The sequence below is a fragment of the Malania oleifera genome, chromosome 10 (assembly GCF_029873635.1).
Source record: "Malania oleifera isolate guangnan ecotype guangnan chromosome 10, ASM2987363v1, whole genome shotgun sequence".
NCBI lineage: Eukaryota > Viridiplantae > Streptophyta > Magnoliopsida > Santalales > Ximeniaceae > Malania > Malania oleifera.
Window position 1 is genome coordinate 40,842,647 of NC_080426.1, and position 20,952 is coordinate 40,863,598.

The 20,952-nt window shown below is 37.2% G+C and overlaps 1 protein-coding gene across 1 annotated transcript in view; it reads right to left on the reverse strand.

The window, feature by feature from the left end:
* Window positions 1–9,542: 9,542 nt before the first annotated feature.
* LOC131166639 (uncharacterized) overlaps window positions 9,543–20,952 on the reverse strand; it is a 37,289-nt gene continuing 25,879 nt past the window's right edge. Inside the window, exon 5 of the mRNA XM_058125220.1 lies at window positions 9,543–10,246. Within this exon, the coding sequence (XP_057981203.1) occupies window positions 10,043–10,246 (204 nt within the window). The 3' untranslated portion in view covers window positions 9,543–10,042. The remainder of the gene's footprint in view (window positions 10,247–20,952) is intronic.

Here is a 20,952-nt window from a genome sequence, read left to right on the forward strand (position 1 = left end):
TGTATGATCTGCTGTCCCTGCTTCAGATTGAGGAAGTCCTCTATCTTAGCTTCCCTAACGAAGTCGAAAAATACCTGTCGAAGAATGTCTCCTTAAATCGCTCCCATGTCATCTTTACAGCTACTGTCCTCTGCTGCTCTAAAAGTTTCACCGTCGACCACCATCTCTCAGCCTCTCCAGTCAGTCTGTAGGTAGCAAATAGCACCCTCTACTCCTCTGAACACTGCAGCACTACAAATATTTTCTCTATCTCCTGCACCTAGTTTTCAGCGACTGCAGGATCTGTTTCTCCTAAGAAAGTCGTAGGATTCATCTTAATGAATTTCTCTATCAAGCTACCGTGACCCACCGATAGACCACCCTGTTCCCTTGAACTCCTGAAAATTTCTGTCATAACTTGCTATGCCACGCTGCGTAAGATGGCATCCGAATCACCACCTGTAACACCTGAGGGTCCACCACCCTCATTCCCACTGGTATAGGCACTACTGCCACTAGGGTCCATCCTGAAAAACAAATAACTTAACTCAGGATCCCTTCACTATACATATCACCCAACCAATATAGTATATACTCCTAATTAATTCATCTCTCTTGATCTTAATTCAAGGTTCAATCCTACAACCTAGATACCCAACCCGACGATAGTTTACCATGACTTTCCTGAAATCGTCACCCCAGAAAAATCACACAAACCATCACGGAAGTCCTGCATTTAGACTACAAAACTAGACCTCAAATTCTCTTTTCATATACTTTAGTATTATTACTGCTGCATTCTAGAGTCTACAGAACCTAGTATCCTAGGCTTTGATACCAAACTGTAATGTCCTGTTTAATTTATCATATAATAATACGAATTTAATAAATAAAGTCAACCCGAACCCATGGGTAGCGGGGACACCTGTCATACACAGCGAAACCTAGGCCGCAGTAAATGTAAATCATCAAGCTCATTACCACAAAATACATAATACCAGAGTTAACTATAATCCATAAATATGGTGTTTATATACATCTCCCAGAATAAAAAACATATATGCATATCTAGGAACCCACAACTCAAATCTACTATTCCTAGAAAAAACTTACCCTTTTGATAGGGTAGTAACACACTAACTCAACGACGGCCTCGATCCACCGGTCTTTCTAGGTTTCCTGAAAATCATTTAATGTTCGAGGGGATAAGACACTTCTCAGTAAGGGAAAATAAACTAAATACAGTTGTGTGGCAACATGAACATTTATTGCAATTATACATATGCAGTACATTTCATATACCTGAAACATTCATCATAACATACTCAATAATCATATACTTTCATATTTTCTAATAAATCATATAGTTCATAAAATGTCTAGTATAGCTAATAATACTGAAAATATACCCAGGATGAATAACTAGCTGGTGTCATGTATTAGCCCTCATGACGGGTTGTGCAGCCCGAAGGCGAGACTCGACAATGGCTGGCTGATCATTGCCGAGTCAAAAATATCTGTAGGTACGATGGGCCTGTAACACCCTGGTCTGGACTGCCAAGTGGACGTCTACAACTCTACACTGAAAGGCACATCGACTATCGATCTCTCACCCCCTCGTGGGGTGGTTAGCACCAATCTGAACATAGATAACTGATCTATATAGCTACGGTACCGTGCTCCTGAACCGAACTAAACTAACATCTGGCTTCTGATAACGTGTAGTATATGATAATATAGCATTTAACATAAATGGATTGATAGAATTTCTACACTTTCATAAATACGGCCTTGCGCCAAACATTTCGTAAATACGGCCTCGTGCCGAATATTTCATAAACACGGCCTTGTGCCGGAAACATATAACATACACGACCTTGCACCAGCTATCAATCACGGCCTTGTGCCGAAAATATCATACATATCATTTTGAGTAAATAAGTCTTTTATCATGTACTTCAAAATCATCATATACTGCATTATTTCATAATTCCTGAAAACATGCTTATTCGTAAAATTGCCTAATATAATACGTATCACGTAAAAATAATACTCATGCCACACAATGCTGTGTAAAATCATACTTTTCAATCTAAAATTTCATTTCCTTTATAACAGCAGTATTTTCCTAAATATGTATTTTCTCAATAATATTCAAATATAAAACATGCTTTCCTGAAAATTAATTTGCTAATAAATAATACTAATTGCATGGAAAAATAACTGCTTTAATTTATTCCCTTACCTGATACTAAAAGGAAACCCCCTAAAAATTCCGGTCTTGCACTCGCAGGGTTCCCCGTTCAACTCCCTAAAAATAATAACTCCCACAACTAAACTTCAGTATTTTCACGTGAATATCATTTCCTATAACAATGAAAAGACCAAATTTGGCATAAAAAGTCTTACCTCAACTCAGGGATGAATTTCAACTCGCTTCCACCAACGATCCAACAAATTTGGAGAGAACTTTCCCAAGAGCGTCGTGGTGGCCTCAGATTTTCGATTCGGCGAACGACGGAGCCAAAATCAAAGAGAGAAGAGAGAGAAACCATAAGGAGAAAGTGAGGAAGTGATTTCTGATTTTTCTGCATTTAAATCCGAGTTTTAGGCTATTTATAGAGTCGGATTCATTGACGAGACACGTTACCTCATCGACGAACCTTCACTCTTCGTCGATGAAATTCAGAATTACCAAAATCCTCCTCGGTATTTTCTCGTTGACGAGACATACCCTCGTCGACGAGCCCAATTGCCACGTTGTCGATGAACGCAAAGCGTTCGTCGACGAAGTCTACTACACCCTCTTTTCTATTCGCATTTTTCTCTCTTTTAATTATTATTAAAATACCATTATACTTCGGGTCATTTCAATCCACCTGAGAACTCCGTCGCTCGGTATTTTGGTGATAACCCGAACTATAGTTCTTCTTCTTCTTCTTCCACTGTCCCTATCAAGGACCAGTCTGAGAACCAGAAGATACTCGCCTCTTCCTCTAATCCTGTAGCACCTCATCCCCTTGGAGGTTAATCTCAACTATGGTGGCTTTATCCATCAAAACAAAAAACTCTCGGATCTGCAGCATCCCCACAAGTCTGCGGATGTCCTTCCTCAAACCTCCGAGCCTTCTTATACTCGTTCAAGACCAGGTACGGCGCGAAATGAGATAACTCGATATATCGGCCAGCATATCTCTACATCGTCAAGGTTCCCTGCGTCAGGCTCGAGAACTCATCAGCTTTCACGTCACGAGTGGAAGTCAAGAAGTATCTCTCAAAAAATACCTCCTTAAAGCGGCTCCACGTCATACCAAATGCACCAGCTCTCTGCTTCTCAAGCAGACTCATAGTCATCCACCATCTTTCTGCTTCCCATACCAGTTGAAAGGTAGCATAGAGAACCTTGTCCTAGTCAATACAGTGCAGAACTTCCATTATCTTCTCGGTCTTTTGCACCCAGTTTTCTGCTATTATTAAATCGGGTCCTCCCGTAAATGTCGGAGGGTGCATGCATGTGAACCTCTCTATGGTACAACCCATAGCAGTAGGAGATTGCTCACGTATCCTAGCACTCTGCCCGATCTCTCGCATAACCTACCTTGTCAAACCCCGAGGCAAGGAAGGAGACCCATCACTCGGAACTACTATCCAAGTTGTTATTCTTGGGCTCCATTCTGAAAGTAATATAGGAATCAGTTAGAATTCCTATATCGTACACAATTAACACAATCATTGAAAACTAATCATGTCAACTACTACCCTCACAGGTCCAGGTCTATCCTACCACACCGACACGAAATCATTAATGGTTTGTCATGATTTTACTGAAATCGTCATTCCAGGAAAAACACAGAACACTGTCAATGAGTCCCCGTCTAGCTACAAGACAACCCTCAACCTACTCTACCCATTTCCAACATCCTATACTCTAGTATGTACACAAAGCTACACCTAACCAAGTCTACAAGACCTAACAACCTGGTTTTGCTCTAATACCAAGTTGTCACGCCCCAAACCCACAGATGGGTCCTAGGTGTGAATACAATACTGAATGAGGTCCGACCACATGGAGTGCACGTAAACCCTATACTCATTCACATACATATACATACTCATCAAATACGCAACGGAAAATATTCTTTCTACATCAAACCATACCAAAGTCTATATAGAACTGGAATATACGTTCCCAAAATACAATACACACTCCGGGTGTCTACAAAACCTAACACTGACCACCTGGTTACAAAACTCGTACCTACACAAGTACTAAACGTAGCTAAATGACACCCCCACTTCCGAACGCTAGGATGCTAGTTTTGGCTACCCGAAGGACCTGAAAAATATTTGTATATTCGGGGTGAGACACCTCTCAGTAAAGAAGAAAGTAGGTTATATCAGTGTGTGGCATACGAGTATTATTTCGACGTAAAACATAACACAACACAATACAGTTCAATACAGTTCCAATATTTTTCACAAATCCATTCTAGTACATACGATACCAAACATACGGTCAGTGTCGTCACACTCAAGCACCTGATACCCTGCAATAGCCGAAGTCTCACAGCGATATCACTGCCAGTACAATGCAGCTCACACCCATCAGTGACCAATCGGAAAGAATAGGCGATATTTCACACCATCGGATATAAAGCCAGACACTTTTGCCCATAATTAGCCGAGACATGGCGTCAGCGTACGGTAATTAGCTTCCCCTAGTTGATTTACAAAACCTGGAACAATTTTGGAACTTATGTCCCTATACTCATTAGTGTACGGTAATTAGTCACCCCTAGCTGCTTTTACAAAACTTGGAACATTTTACATATAACAGTTCATTCCACACTTATTTGGTATACAACAAATTCTATCGTTTTCAGTTCAAGAATACAGTTTAATACAAATATGGGTACGGTCATCTCAATACTACAGTTTTAATACAACATATGGTTTCTCCAACAAAATAGAGATGATATCTGAAACCCCCAAATTTTTCCAAAAACTGTAACCCGAAATTCCCACATTTTTACTCTATAGATTTTCTCAAATAAGTAATCAAAATATATATATGATCGTAAACTACAGGTTTACCGATCCCGATTTCAAAAATAAACTGATATAAATAGATCCCCTTACCTTTTCTCGAATACCAAAATACGAACTCTACGGCTCCAAAGCTACGAACCGAGACACCAAAACCTCAACATCCAAGAATTATACTTCACTATAATTCTTACTGCTACATATAAACCGCAACGAAATTGAAATCGGACCCTTACCTTGGTTTAGGATCAAAACCCAAAAATCCTCGAAACGACTTTTTGATTCGCTAAAAACGTAGAGATTCCTCCCCTGATCCATGCAGTAATGTCGGATCAACGAATCAGGCGACGAACAATGAAGAATTGAAGAGAGAAAGAGAGATCCTGCTGGTTCTAGAGAGAGAGAGAGAGAGAGAGAGAGAGAGAGAGAGAGAGAGAGTTTTAGCTTACTAGCCATGAAGCAATGAAATAGGATATTTATAGCCCCTTTGACCCAGCCAACCTCGTCGACGAAACGGCGTCTTCGTCGATGAGTCATCCACACATTTCGTCAACGAACCGGCTCCTTCGGCGTCGAACCCTATTCCGATATTTTACAACACATTCGGTATCTCTTCGTTGACGAGGGTCTAAATTTTGGTGACGAAGAGTACGAGGGCCTTCGTCAACGAAGCCTGCAAAATTTACCTTTTTACCCTTACTCTATTTAGTCAATCTACGTATCTCGGGTCGGGTTCTTACAGGTTGAGCATGCATGAAATTACTCATGAAGTGGTAGGTGCATTTAAAATCCTAATTAAAAAGAAAAATGTAAATGTAATATATAGATGACAATTTTTATTTTACGAAGAGAATGTTTAATTTTTAACAAAGTGAATAATACAAAAGTTAACTTGGAAAGTGATGAATAATAGAGATTTTTTTCTTTTTTTCATTTGGAGTGAATAGTCTATTAATACACACACACACACACACACACACACACACACACACACACATATATATATATATATTTGGAAAAAACTTTAATCCATTTAATATAACTGTTAAATATTTGAACAATGTTATGAAAAAATAGTTTTTAAAGGCTCTCTCTCTCTCTCTCTCTCTCTCTCTCCACACACACACATATATTATATTCTTTATACTATTTAATGAGGATATTTTTACGGACTTGCATTCTACTACAAAGACCACTATATATGGTACAATATATTAGGAAAATAAATACTCCAAAACCCTTCGTAGAATAAGAAATTGAAACACAATTGCCCTTCAAGGGTGGATAAGGTGATAAGCTAAGGCTCTTTTGGTTAAATGAGTCTTGAGGTCTACAACTTTCCATTTAAGATAATATCTTGATATTTAAGTGGAGAAGGATAGAGGGACAAATCTATTGGATTTGTCGAGTGTCCAAAAGGTCTCAGATACCATTTTTAAAGAAAACAAAAAAGTAATTGAAATACAAAAATTAGCTAAGTGCAATTTTCCTAATTAATCATCATTACAGTAATAATTTTTTAACACTAAATTGCTTGCATTTTTATATGCTCTTGACATGTCTCATTGTGTATTAAAGCAAATGACTGCATGAATGACATAGCCTTTCTTGTTATTTTCCTTAACCTTTCTGGAAGCCTGCCCCTGATGGTAATTTTTCTACAAAAACGGCTTGGGAGGCGGTGAGGAGAATAAGTGATAATTTTGTGTGAAATGACTGGTTTTGACATTCTTTATTACGCAGAAGAATCTCAATGTGTTTATGGAGAGCCTAGTTTAGATGTTTGGCGGTAGATGATAGAATTCAGGTCGAAGGAATATCGATGGTTTTGGCTTGTGATTACTACGTTCAGAGAAGTCAAGAAAACATTGATCATATTCTTTCTTTAGGTGAGGTGGCTTCAGATGTTTGACGTCGAGCTAGTGTGGCATTGGGGATTCTTTTCCAACGATCCTTTCACTAAAAAAATAAAATGGCAAATTAGTTCCCCCTATGCTCAAAAATTGTCTATTAAAGGTATTTTAATCGTGCTGATTCCGTGTTTGATTACGTGGTGCCTTTGGAATCGAAAATGTAAAGTGAGAATGGAAGGAGTTTATCAAAGTGCAGATCAGATATGGAGAAATGTTCGATTCTGGGTTAGTTTTATTGCTGAGAGCACCAATTCTTTTTAAAAAATTGAAGAAGTCGGACATTAAGATATTGAATGAGTTTCAAATTAAGCATCAGGGAGTTTGTGACAGGTCTGGAAAAATTATTTCGTGGGTTAAACCTCCAATATGGTGAATAAAACTTAATTGTGATGGGAGTTGTAGGGGCAATTTGGGTACTTTAGGAGGTAAAGGAATTATTCAGGATTGTCATGGCATGGTAAAAGCGATTTTTTTAAGATATTTTGGCAATGGTACGAATAATAGTGCGAAACTAAAAGCAATCAGGGAAGGAATTCGTTTGTGCAAACGTTTGCATTATTTTAATGTGATTATTAAAAGTGATTCGTGAATTGTAGTTGATTGGCTTTAGAAAGGTAGATGTACTTTGTGGTATCTTTGGAAATTTTGGGAGAAGCTCATGGTAGAATTAGAAGGAGTGAACGTCATGGTGATGCATCAATATAGGGAAAACAATAGTGTGGTTGATTTTCTTGTTAAAGAAGGAGAAATGGGAAATAATGTAATTTACGAAGAACAACACCTTCTACCATGTTATCTGAAAGGTATTCTTCGGATGGATAAGTGGGGTCTCGTTTTCTTTCGTCGATAGTTCATCTCTAGAGTTTCGTTTGGTGTATTTTATTTTGATTTTGGTTGTATTTATGTTCTTATCTTCTTTGTTAGTTATGTTTAGTTTTGTTGACATAGTTTGGTTGGTTGCTGGTGTTGATTTTTTGGGAGGGTTTTTCTATACTCTTCCTTTTGTTTTATCTTATAACTACAGTATTCCTCCGTCAAAAGTGATGGTATATTAATAAATAAATGGAGGTGTCGTCCTCTTTTTAAAAAAAAAATCTCTTCTCTGTGTGTTAGGAAAAGGCCTCTCAATGCCTCAATCTTCTTTCTTTGCACAAGAGTGAGGTCTTTTCTCTCCAAGGTTTGAAGTTTGGTCTTGAAGTATAAATCCAACCAGAGTATAATTTCACATTTTTGTTTGTAAAGTTTCCACTTGCTCTTTTTTTTTCTTTCATATTTCACATGTGATATTTCAAAAGCATACATAAATAACAATACACACATCATAACATACCATCATCACTCATCTTAATCATGATCATCATTTTCATTTTATTTGAATAGCAAGAAGGATATATAATGGTCCTCATTTTCAACAGGATTATCATGCTTTGCATAAACTATAATTAATTTATGTTAATCTAACATTTAAGGTACATTAATGCATTTTAATGCATCACCAAAAGGAGTGCGTTTGTGAAGATTATTTACATAAATGCTGTTGTTACTTTTGCCATTTTTAGGTTAAATTGTCATTAAAATGATGTTCTTTTGTAGGTGGGGACCACATGAGGAATAAGAGAAGAGAGGATGCCAACTCCATCTCTGACAATAAATCCTCCTCCTGGTGCATAGTACCAAAATAAGTTTCATCTCAAGGGACATAATGTGGTTCTTTTGAAATTGAATAAGTTGTAGTTCTCTCCCTCTCTCATTCCCTCATTTTCATTGTGAAAAAAAAAAAAAAAAATTTATTTTTTATTTTTGAAAAATATAAAAAAAGACATAGACTACCTTCTCTATTTTTCTAATATTTCAAAATTTTAAAAATATGGTTTAGTAAAATTTTTTATACAAATGGTAAAAGACTAAAAATTAATGACATTTTTGAATTTTATAAAAATATAAAGTTGAAAAAGAAAACTTTAAAAATTAACGAGGGCCTTAACTTTATTATTTTGAGAAGATAACGAGGAAATCTTTTCTTTTTCCTGAAAATATAAAAATTCTAAAACGTAAGAATAAATATCCTTAGAAAGGCATTTACAAAGTTACCTAAAGTTCAATAATTTTATTTTTTTTAAATGAAATTTTCATCTTCCACCATCATCATTATCATCATCATCATCATCATTATTATCATCATGATTATTATTATTATTATTATCAGAGAGTTGGCTGCAAATGAGAAGTGTGCTTTTTTAGGGTAATGCTAGTTAAATTGAGGAAACAACATTCTCATCAAAATAACAAGAAAGAAAATCCATACTCTCTATCTTCATTTCCTATTAGTGCTTTTATCTTAATTGGCTGTGTTGAGTTCTTTTATTTGTAATTTAATGAATGTTCTCTTTATTTGACTTCACCCCAGAATAAATTTCCATTTGGGTTCTTCAAATTCTTTTGGCCATATATATACATATATATATATATATATATATATATATATATATATATCGTCTTTTAGAAATCGCTAATATATATTCCCTGATTTTTATTCTTTTCTTTATACAGAAAAATTAAAATAATTAAACACAAATAATAATAATAATAATAATAATATCTCAATTGCATGAAAAATATCAACTCCCTTAATTTCCTTCCATATTTATAATGTGTTATTATTTTATGTATACACATGTATTTGTGTCTCTCATTCATTGTCTTTATACAAGTACCTACCAGATCCAAGAAGAAAAATTTTCCTGCATATTACGTGACAGAACAGGTAAGAGATAGGCCTTCACTTCAGAATTCTTGTGTTCAGGAGTGAAGAGGGCTACTGCTACAAACACCACCACCATCAGCAGTTTAGGTATATATTTTATGTGATGAGAAAATGAGCCAAGGTGAAGTAGACTGGGATGACTACTTCTATGCTACACCATATGGTACAGAAGAAACATCATTTGTGTCGAGTCAAATGCAAACTGCTGATTGTGCAATAACAGACTCATTAATGGAAACTCATAGAAGCCAAGTATTACCATCACAACAATACGATATATCCATCACAGACAGAAGAGCTTCTTTGAATATAATTAATGAAGGGTTAGCCTTTAACCCACCTATATATGCTTCTGTTCAGCTACAAATGCCAGCAGCACCAGCGGGTCAACACCTCTCGGTTGCTGCTGCAACCAACGGGCCAGGAGGAAGCAGCCAGCAACGCCTGATTCAGGGGTTTCAACAAGGCAGTAATAATAATGTGCGGATTGGCAATGGGAGATCATCAAGACAGAGAAGGAATATTTCGGCAAATCCTGGGGAGGCTGCAGAGCAGAGTAAAATAAACAAGATCAAGAATAGACTTTCTTCCGCAAAGTATAGAGCCAAGAAGAAGGTATGTACAATAAATACTCGCAAATTAAATGAACACACACACGCGAGAGAGAGAGAGAGCAATATTATTCATTTTGAGTTTGTGCTTTGACCCAGCATCCAACTATGCACAATGGTAAATGTTTACCTTAATAAAAATAAGGATATGGATTGGGTCAGGGTATATAGAAAATCTAGAGTCCCATCATTTTTCAATTATATATAAAGCAATACCCTCCACATTCCAAGTTTGTATTTGAGCTGGCATTCTCACTACTCAGAATAGCATGTGTAATTTTTTATAAAATCAAGAATATACTGAGGTTAGTTTGGTCCATGGAATAGTTATTCTTAGGAACAAGATGGAATACAATGAGAAATTTGAGAATATAAGTAATAGTTATTCCTTGTTTATTTCTTATTATTTCATCCAACATGAAATTTGGGAATAGTTATCTCTTATCTATTCCTTGTATGGATTCACAAAAAGTTTTAGATTGTTATTTGCTTTAAGATAATAACATATTTTTTTAATAAACTTTCTCAAATTCTTCTATTGTAACTACTCAATTCCTAAGAATAGGCATTCTACAATCCAAATGTAACCTAAAAGATGTTTTTAGTAATCAGAACAATGGATCAGAATACTCAGACACTGACTCTCAAGACTCCTAATATTTGATATAGAAAGAGAACTGCAATTCACTGATAGTAGATTAAAGATTTTTACATGTAATGTAATAGTAAAATGAGGTCAATTTGGAAAGTTTGGAGTCATAATCCATCAGACAACTATAGAGATGGTCGTCTTTGTACATGCATGTGTAGCTCCCTAGCACAGCGCACAACCTGGTTTTCCAGTAACTTGAGATGTAGTCAGTCATCCTATATGGCTAAATGATTAATATGTTGGTATGTACCATCATTATAGAAAATTTTGGATGAAAGGTGGTCCTTCACTCCAGACCTTTGTTTTTGATTGTTGAATAATATATAGGCCTAGAAAATGAAGGTAAGCAGATGTAATTGAATGTATAGGAGTGACAAGTTTTGTACAAAAACAAATAAAAAAACAGGTTTTTGGTATGTTTGCCTGAGCCATGCAACAAGTAGGCTTCAATAGCCCCCAAAAACTCAAGGTGACCAATCCATGAGCATGAACCCAGGGCAGTAAAGCAATAAGATAATAGCCCCTTTATATAGATGTCCGTGATTTGATTATGAATGACTACTGAGAGAAAAATAAATTTGCAGTACATGCCAAGCAACCTTCCCGTGGATGAACTTAAAATCTAGCTCTATAGTGTGTGCATGAAAAACAGGGCTAGGGATAAAAATGTTTGCTCCTGGGTTATCACACAACAAAGTGGGCGCATAAGGGATGGAAAATCAAAGCTCGCAAAGAAGTTGTCATAACTGTACAACTTTGATAACAGCAAGATATGGTGCTCAATATTCAGTCTCTGCACTGGATTGGGAAACAGTAGGCTGATTTTTGGAAGCCAACACCAGCTGATCAAATTTGTACCAAGAAAAACAGAAAACTTGGTTGCCAAGTGGCAATCATCAAGACAACCATCCCAGATAGCATCCAAGAAAGCATGCAATCAGACTGTAGAGGGAAAAAGTTGAAGGACAAGCTGAGATGTGACCTTTAATTAATGTAGAAGAGGGTTCGAAGCCTGCTGCTGACTAGTAGCAGGGTTATGTATGAATAGGCAGGCAGGCTTTAGTTACAGAAAAAAAGACATATCTAGCCGCGTGGTATTGACAGTGTAAGCACCAAACTCCCGATATTCAGAGGGGTATGGTATTGGAGCACCTTGTTACAAGGAAAGCTGATTGCTGCTGACAACAGACATGGGATAAGGTAACAAACTCACATCACATCATGTTTGGTTTGTGGATGGAATGGGAGTCGGAAAGGAATGGAAGGAAAATTGAATGGGAAGCATGACAAAATCAAGTTATAAATTCGATCCCATTCCACTCGATTTCATTCCATTCCTTTGTACCAAACATGTAGGTAATGTATTTAGATTGAGTTAGAGGAGAGGCTGTTGGAATCGCAGTGGAAATATGTCTCACGGAAGATATGAAATCAGTCAAGATCTTTTAAAGGGAATTTGGTGTCCAACTGATGAATTAAAGTAGAGATGCTAGGTAAAATAATTCCCAACTCTAATGATACTATCAGCACATATGTGAAGACAAGGAAACAACTCAAGTTATATCATGTTTGGTTTGTAGATGGAATGGGAGTAGGGAAGGAATGGATGGAAAATTTGAATGGGAAACATGAAAAAATCAAGTTATAAATTTGATTCCATTTCACTTGATTTCATTCCATTCTTTTGCACCAAACATGTAGTTAATGTGTTTAGATTGTGTTCAAGGAGAGACTGTTGGAATCACTGTGGAAATATGTATCAAGGAAGATATCACATCAGTCAAGATCTTTTACAGGGAATTTGGTGCCCAACTGATGAACTAAAGTACAGATGCTAGGTAAAATAATTCCCCACTTGATACTATCAACATATATGTGAAGAAAAGTAGCTCCCCTATATTCAAAGCAAATAAATAATGAGGATCCAAGAAAGCAGCATGAAATCCAATTGCAAAAGACTATAACTGAGACATTGAAACTATGCCCACGGGGCTGTTTAAGCCAGCAGATAGCATACAAAGTGAGATCATTTGTTGACAAACTCTGAAGGCTATTGTTCAGGAGCATGAATTTCAGAGCTTGGATTTGAATTTGAGTGGATTTAGAAGAAAATACAATTTTGTACTACATTGTATTCAAATCCACACAAATCCAAATCCAAGGCTTGAAATCCATGCTCCTAAACGTGGTGTCAGTGTATTCAAATCTTGTATTCCCTAGACTTAAATCTAGCGACACCATGCAAAGGGCATTTACATTCAACATTTCCATATTCACCTAATTGATAAAAAGGCAAGAATTCCATATCCCTGCATACATTTAATCAAGAATATGAATTAGTCAATAGCATAGAAATTAAGGAAATAAAACCCTAAACAAGTTCTGGACAAGACATGTTTCTCACCACTTGTTTCCAAAAACACTCCTAGTCATAGGATTATCAACTAGCCATTCAAAATCCAAATAGAAAATACTTGTGTTATGTGTGTTAATTAGGGAACAGAAAGTCTAATGTCACAGGTGTTGGTGACAAATACAAAAGCATGGGTGCATGTTAGGGAACATGCACGCTAAGTATAACAAACCTCTCAAACACCTAAGTAGAGTTTTACATACTTGTCAATACAGTATTCTGTATGCATTGTCCTAAACTTGATACATCATAGTTGTCTTGTGTATGAAATGTTATGTCTTGATGATTGCATATATGCTCATCCTCCAGCCAAGAAGATCAAACATGCACAAGTTAGATATGACTTTCTCAAGCTGGAAGAATTATTTGATTGCAGGAGAAATTAACAAGGGCATGGTTTAGTGCCATTAACAAAGCCTAACAAACCATGCACCAGTTAGATATGGCGTTCTCAAGCTGGAGGAGTTATTTGATTGTGGAAGGAATTGAGAAGGGCATGGTTTAGTGCCATTAACAAAAGCCTAACAAACCATGTCAAAGAAAAGGATAGGTTTGGGATTTCCATAGCAGAAAATTCAGCCAATTTTATGGGAAGAGACTGATTGAAGTTCATTGTCAATGATGAAGCAACAGTTTGAAGAGGTAGCCATTGACTTGAATTGGCAACGGCAGTAGTATTGTTTGAAGATTTTTCATGATGTGTGAAGTTAATGGCTCCAAGTCTGATACCATAACAATTTTTTTTATGCAAGGTGGCTATTCACTCCACCTTTGTTTTCATTATTGAATTATACAAGGTCAGGATAAGTGCATGAATTTGAATGTCGGGACAGTAAGAAGTTTGATGATGGAGACAAAAAAACAAATAGTTGGATATGAGTCAATTTGGTGCATTTGCATGAGCCATGCGGCAAGTAGGCTTAGATACACAACACATTGATATATAAAGATGAAGGGACTTGCGAAATAGCCCTAAGATCTGGTTGTAGTGCATACGGATAATAAAAAAAAAAATAATCAGATCATGCAATCCCTAATTACGTGATTATGATTATACCTGCGAGATCTGTCTGATTTGATCCCGAATCTACAAGTATGAAAACGAGCTCTTGAAGACAACTAAGAATTTTCTACTGTATTTCTCGAACACGTCTTGCTCCTGAGAGAGTGGGCTCGTAAGCGGCTACTAGGGTTTTCTTCTCTCATGAAAATGTCTGCCTTTGTGAGAGTTTGCTCATCTCCCTTAACTGCTGAATGGAGTGCGTGTATATAGGCTACAACAAGGACCTCTGGGCAAATATGACTAGGGCTTCCCACGTAATTAAGAACTCCTAATCCGACCTGAATTCATCCTTAATTACGTTAATTATAATTCATACCACTAAAGAATTATAATCGCACTCCCTGTCATATTCGAAATTAAATTTCGAGCTTCTATTATTAAATGCTTATTTATCTCACAACGTAAAGATTACAGATACTCGTCTATTAAATTAAATTAAATTACTGACAATTTAATAAATTGACATATTAATTCCATAAGACATTCCACTTAACTTATTTGATGTGCCGAATTCAAAATCCACCTGCAAGGTTTGACACAATCAAAACTTATAAACTTCCTCAAGGGGGTATCATCAATCCCGATGCCAAGACGTGGATTCCATCAATAATTAATGTTCACTATACATATAATGTCATCACCCAACTCACTGAATATTTTGACCCATAAAGAATTTCACTCTTCTTTGAATCAAAGTAATAAACACTATATGCACGTGTCCAATAATCATATCAAAATTAAGAGCATAAGCACTCATAATAACCATGAGGTATTAATTGTTTTATATAGTTAGTATAAAAACAATTACCTCAAGACGGTCATGTTCAATACACACAAAGTGTACTAGCAAAAGGAGTTGGAACTGTACCATTCCCAATAGTCAAGACAGACCTATTAAAACCTTGTGCTACAGTCCTACCAATGGTGTGTCCAATTTCATTTAAGACTAAACAATAAATTTATGTTCCATAAGAACTAATGATCTAATCTTCTGTGTATAAGTCGTACTCTACACACTAGATCACCTACTATATAGAATAAAAAAAACATGCATAATCATTAAATAAATAATGTCAGGCAAACATTGCTCACAAAGATTTTCATTAAAATGGAATAACTGAAGTTATTAATAAATACTAAAACTGATTACATAAAGCATGTCTTTCAGTATAAATCTCTAACAATCTCCCACTTAGACTCAAAGTCATGCTGTCATACATCTCACTCCCATTCCCTCTACATGACTATCAAAAGTCCTAACTGGTAAGCTCTTTGTAAACGGGTCTGTCAGGTTGCTTGCCGATGCAATCTTGATCACCATTACATCACCTCTTTGCACGATATCTTGTATCAGGTGATACTTGCACTCGATGTGTTTTGCCCTCTTGTGGCTCCTGGGTTCCTTTGAGTTAGCAACCACCCCGTTATTATCACAATAAAGTGTAATAGGCGATTGTACCGAAGGCACCACTACTAGATCCAATAGAAAGTTTCTGAGCCAAACGGCCTCCTTGGCTACCTCAGAGGCTACCACATATTCGGCCTTCCTAGTGGAATCAGCAACACATGATTGCTTGATACTCCTCCAACTAATGGCTCCACCTCCTAGGGTAAACACATTTCCCGAGGTAGATTTCCTGGAATCTTTATCTGACTAAAAATCTGAGTCTGTGTACCCAATGGGCACTAGACTATCTGCCTAATAAACCAACATATAATCCTTAGTCCTTTTCAGGTACTTGATTATATGTTTTACCGCAGTCCAATGTTCCCGCCCTAGGTTAGATTGAATTTTGCTGACCATGCCTACGGTAAAACAGATGTCAAGTCTAGTCCAAAGCATAGCATACATGAGGCTTCCTACTGTTGATGCATAAGGAACTGCCTTCATGTTTGCTACCTCAATTGATGTTTTAGGACATTGATCCTTGGATAGAGAGATTTTATGTCTGAAAGGGAGTAACCCTTTCTTGGAATCCTGCATGCTAAAACAGGCAAGAATCATATTGACATAAGTAGCTTGTGATAAGCCTAACATCCTTTGCTTGCGATCTCACAAAAGCTTGATCCCAAGGATATGACCAGCTTCTCCCAAATCCTTCATGTCAAACTGTCCGAATAACCATACCTTAACCAAAGATAATACCCCCACATCGTTTCCGATGAGTAAGATATCATCCACATATAGCACCAAGAATACCACCACGTTTCCATCATACTTTTTGTATACACATGACTCATTAAGGCATTGATCAAAACCATAAGATTTAATGGCTTAATCAAAACGAATGTTCCAAGACCTAGATGTCTGCTTAAGTCCATAAATGGACTTCTTAAGCTTGCACAACATGCTGCAAAACCATCTAGTTGCACCATATAGATGCACTCATCAAGACTTCCATTAAGGAAAGTTGTCTTAACATCCATTTGTCAAATTTCATAATCGAAATGAGCTACAATGGATAAGAAAATCCGGATAGACTTTAGCATGGCTACCAGCGAGAAAATTTCCTCATAGTCGATTCCCTCTTTCCGAGTAAACCCTTTTCGCAACAAGCCTAGCCTTGAAGGTTTCCACCCTTCTGTTTGCTCCTCTCTTCTTCTTATAGATCCACTTGAATCTGATGGGTTTTATCCCTTCAGGTGGCTTTACAAGATCCCAGACTTGATTAGAGTACATGGACTCTATCTCTAATTTCATAGCCTTCTTCCAGAGTCCTGCATCTTTATCTTGAAGTGCTTCACATGAGTTGCCAGGTTCAGTATCCAGTTCATTAGGGATCCTGTCATAAGACTCTCCCAAGAACATATACCGATCAGGCTGGTGTACAACCCTCCCACTACGACAAGGCATGTTTTGCTGTGTTGATCCTAATCTTTGTGCACCATCATTCTACCTTGGTTGTACAACTGGCGTATTGATGGTAGCTGCACGTGATGGATCAGACTTAGCTCGAGCTATAACATTCCTCCCACTACGACGAGGAAATGGGATGTCAATAACTCTGTATTGTGGTGGTTCTTCTTGCACTATTGGTATAGCTGGTATATCTCCTCTCAAAACTTATAGAACAATCCTACTTCTGGGTTTGTGATTCATTACATAGTCCTCTTTTAAGAATCGAACATTGGTGCTAATAATGACCTTCTAATCCTTAAAACAATAAAATAAACCACCTTTCGTTCCTCTATGGTAGCCAATTTCTTGATTCCAACTTATCTGTTTTCCCTTTTAGCACGTGTGTTGGACTACCCCATATCCGAACATGTCGCAAACTAGGTTTATGCCCAGTCCACAATTCTGTGGGTGTAGTAGTTACTGACTTAGATGGGACCAAGTTTAGAATATAGGCCGTTGTTTCCAGTGCGTGCCCCCAAAACGAATTAGGAAAATCTGAATAACTCATCATAGATCTAACCATGTCCATAAGAGTCTTATTCCTTCTTTTTGCTACACCATTCTGTTGTGCCACAACTGGGATTCAATTTCCTCCTCTGATAAGTAATCCACAAACTCTCCTAAGAGGTCACCACCACGATTAGATCATAGTGTCTTGATACATTTACCCTGACGTTTCTCCGTTTCTGCCTTAAATACCTTGAATTTATCAAAGCATTCAGACTTACGGCGCATCAAATAAATATACCCATACCTTGAGTAATCATCAATGAAAGTAACGAAATACTTAAAGCCACCTCTAGCCTGGATATTCAAGGGGTCACACCATAGTAGTTAAAAGCGCGCCTAGGCGCAGTGAAGCGAAGAGGCTTGCGCTTCAAACCAGGTGAGGCGAGGCGACCTGCAAGAGGTGACGCTAGGCGAGACGAGCCGCACTAGGGTGACAGGCGCAGTGAGTCGCGCCTTGTGAATTTTTAGTCATTTAAAGTAGAGAAATAGCCACAGCCAGACCTGTAGCCCTCCTTCGACTCGAACGAACATAGCCCTCGCCCCTCTCAGCCCTTCAAAGCCCTTTGTGAGTTCGTCTTGCACATTCGAACCAGCAGGAGCCTTCGCGATCCTTCGAACCAGCAACGTGAGCTCATCTGCGAGCCTTCGAACCAGCTGGGAGCCTTCGCTACTTTGTCTTCGAGCTTCGAACCAGGATCGTGAGTTCGTCTTTGACATTTTGAAGAAGCACGACCCTTCGCGACTTCTTTTCCAACCAGCAGGAGCCCTCGCGAGTTCTTCTTCTTCTTCTTCTTCTTCCTGCTCCCTGCTTGTTGCGTGCTACGAGCTGCTGACTGCTGCCTGCTGCCTGCTGCCTTCTGCTTCTCTTTTTCTTCTTTTTCTTCTTCTTCCTGCTGCCTGCTTGTTGCGTGCTGCGTGCTGCTGACTGCTGCCTGCTGCTTCTCTTTTTCTTTTCTTTATATGTAAGCTTATAAATTAAATATTTTATTTAATTAATTTAAGCTTATAAATTATAACTAATACATAATATTTATTTTTTTGACTGAAATTTACCTACTGTTTTTAAATTTGTAATATTTAGTTTAATTAATGTAAGTTTATAAATTATAACTAATACATAATATTTATTCTTTTTATTGAAATTTGGCTACTCTTTTTCTTCTTCTTCTTTATATGTAATTACTAATTAAATATTTAGTTTAATTAATGCAAGTTTATAAGTTATAACTAATACATAATATTTATTCTTTTTACTGAAATTTAGCTACTATTTTTTAATTTGTAATATTTAGTTTAATTAATGTGAGTTTATAAATTATAACTAATACATAATATCTATATATTTATTTGAAATATAGCTACTATTTTTTGATTTGTACTCTTTTCTTTTGATGTTGAACTATGTTGAATTGTTGATGCTTTTGGGCTAAATTTTCAATTTTGTAATTGAGTTTTTTGGCATTTTAAATTCTAATATTACTAGATATTCATATGTTCATATATCAATTACCCCAAATAGACATTTTACCCCATTTTAATAATTGTGCGCCTCACCTTCATGAGGCGCGCGCCTTCGCCTCGCGCCTCGGCTTCAAAGACCCTTTGCGCCTCGGCTCGCCTCGCGCCTCTAACTACTATGGGTCACACAAATCAGAATGAACCAATTCTCATGTCTCTTTTGTTCTATAGCCCTTGGCCAAAAAGGGTCGCTTGGTCATCTTACCTTCTAAGCAGGATTCATAGACTGAAAGTGTCTCCACTTCTAATGAACTTAATGATCCATTCTGAACCAGCCTTGAAATTCATCTCAAATTAATATGACCTAGGCGTAAGTGCCAAAGATAAGTTTGGTTCAACTCAGAAGGTTTCTTTCTCTTACATGGTAGTTTATCGGTGTTATTCAATTCATTTAGTTGCACTGTAGAAAAAACATGATTAATAATATAAAAATCATCCACCAATGTACCAGAACATATAAAATGTTTTTTTAACTTAATAACAACCGAGTTATTAAAATAAACGGAATATCCGTGATCAACCAACTTGGAAACTGAGATCAAATTCCTTCTAATAGAAGATACATAAGGAGAGTCTTTCAATATTAAAATCCTATCTCTACCCAAAGAAATGCGAATATCTCCTATTGTAACTACTGACACTTTCGTGCCATCTCCCAAAAATACATAAATCTCCCTATCACTTAGCTGGCGGGTTTGCTAGAACCCCTGCAAAGAATTGTAGATATGAATATATGATTAGTGACTCCTGTATCTACACACCAGGTACTGGTAGATATCACCGCTAAACACGTTTAAAATACTAGTGAATGAGATATACCTTTGTTCTTCTATTTGGCGTTAAAAATTGGACATTGTGATTTTTAGCGCCCTAGCTGCTTGCAATGAAAACACTTACCCTTAGGTTTTTCACTCCATCCTGCCATCCACGCACTACTGGAGGAGCTCCTTGTGGTTTCTGAACCTTTTTCTACTTCTTTCGGTCTTTCGGCCTAAAAGAAGAACCTTTCTCAGTCACAAGAGCAATAGTTGGCTTCTTGATGAGGCTCTCAGTTGCTTGAAGCTCTTTAAGTAGTTTTGCCAATGAGTAAAAGAGTTTATTCATGTTGTAGTTCAGGAAAACTGCTTGAAAGAGTCAGGCAGCGACTGGAGAACGATATCGACCTGGGTTTCCCCATCAATTTCAGCTCCAAGGATCTCTAGCTCATTGAGACGACCAATCATCTTCAGAACATGATCCTTTACTAGGGTCCCTTCCGCCATAGTAGTATTCATAAGTTCCTTCATAGCAGTCTGCCTAATAGCACGATTTTGATTCTCAAACATTTCTTTGAGGTTCTACATTATATCATAGGCAGAAGGCATAGACTGATGCTAATGTTGCAAAACATTCGACATAGATGCCAAAATGTAACACCGCACCATCTCATCAGCCTTAATCCACTTCCGGTAAGCCTGGGTTTCCTCATTGGTTGCCTCTTCATCGGGTTTCTGTGGACATACCTTTACGAGCACATACTTGTACTCCTCTGTAGTCAGTACAATATCCAAGTTCCTTTTCCAATCAATATAATTAGGTCCAACC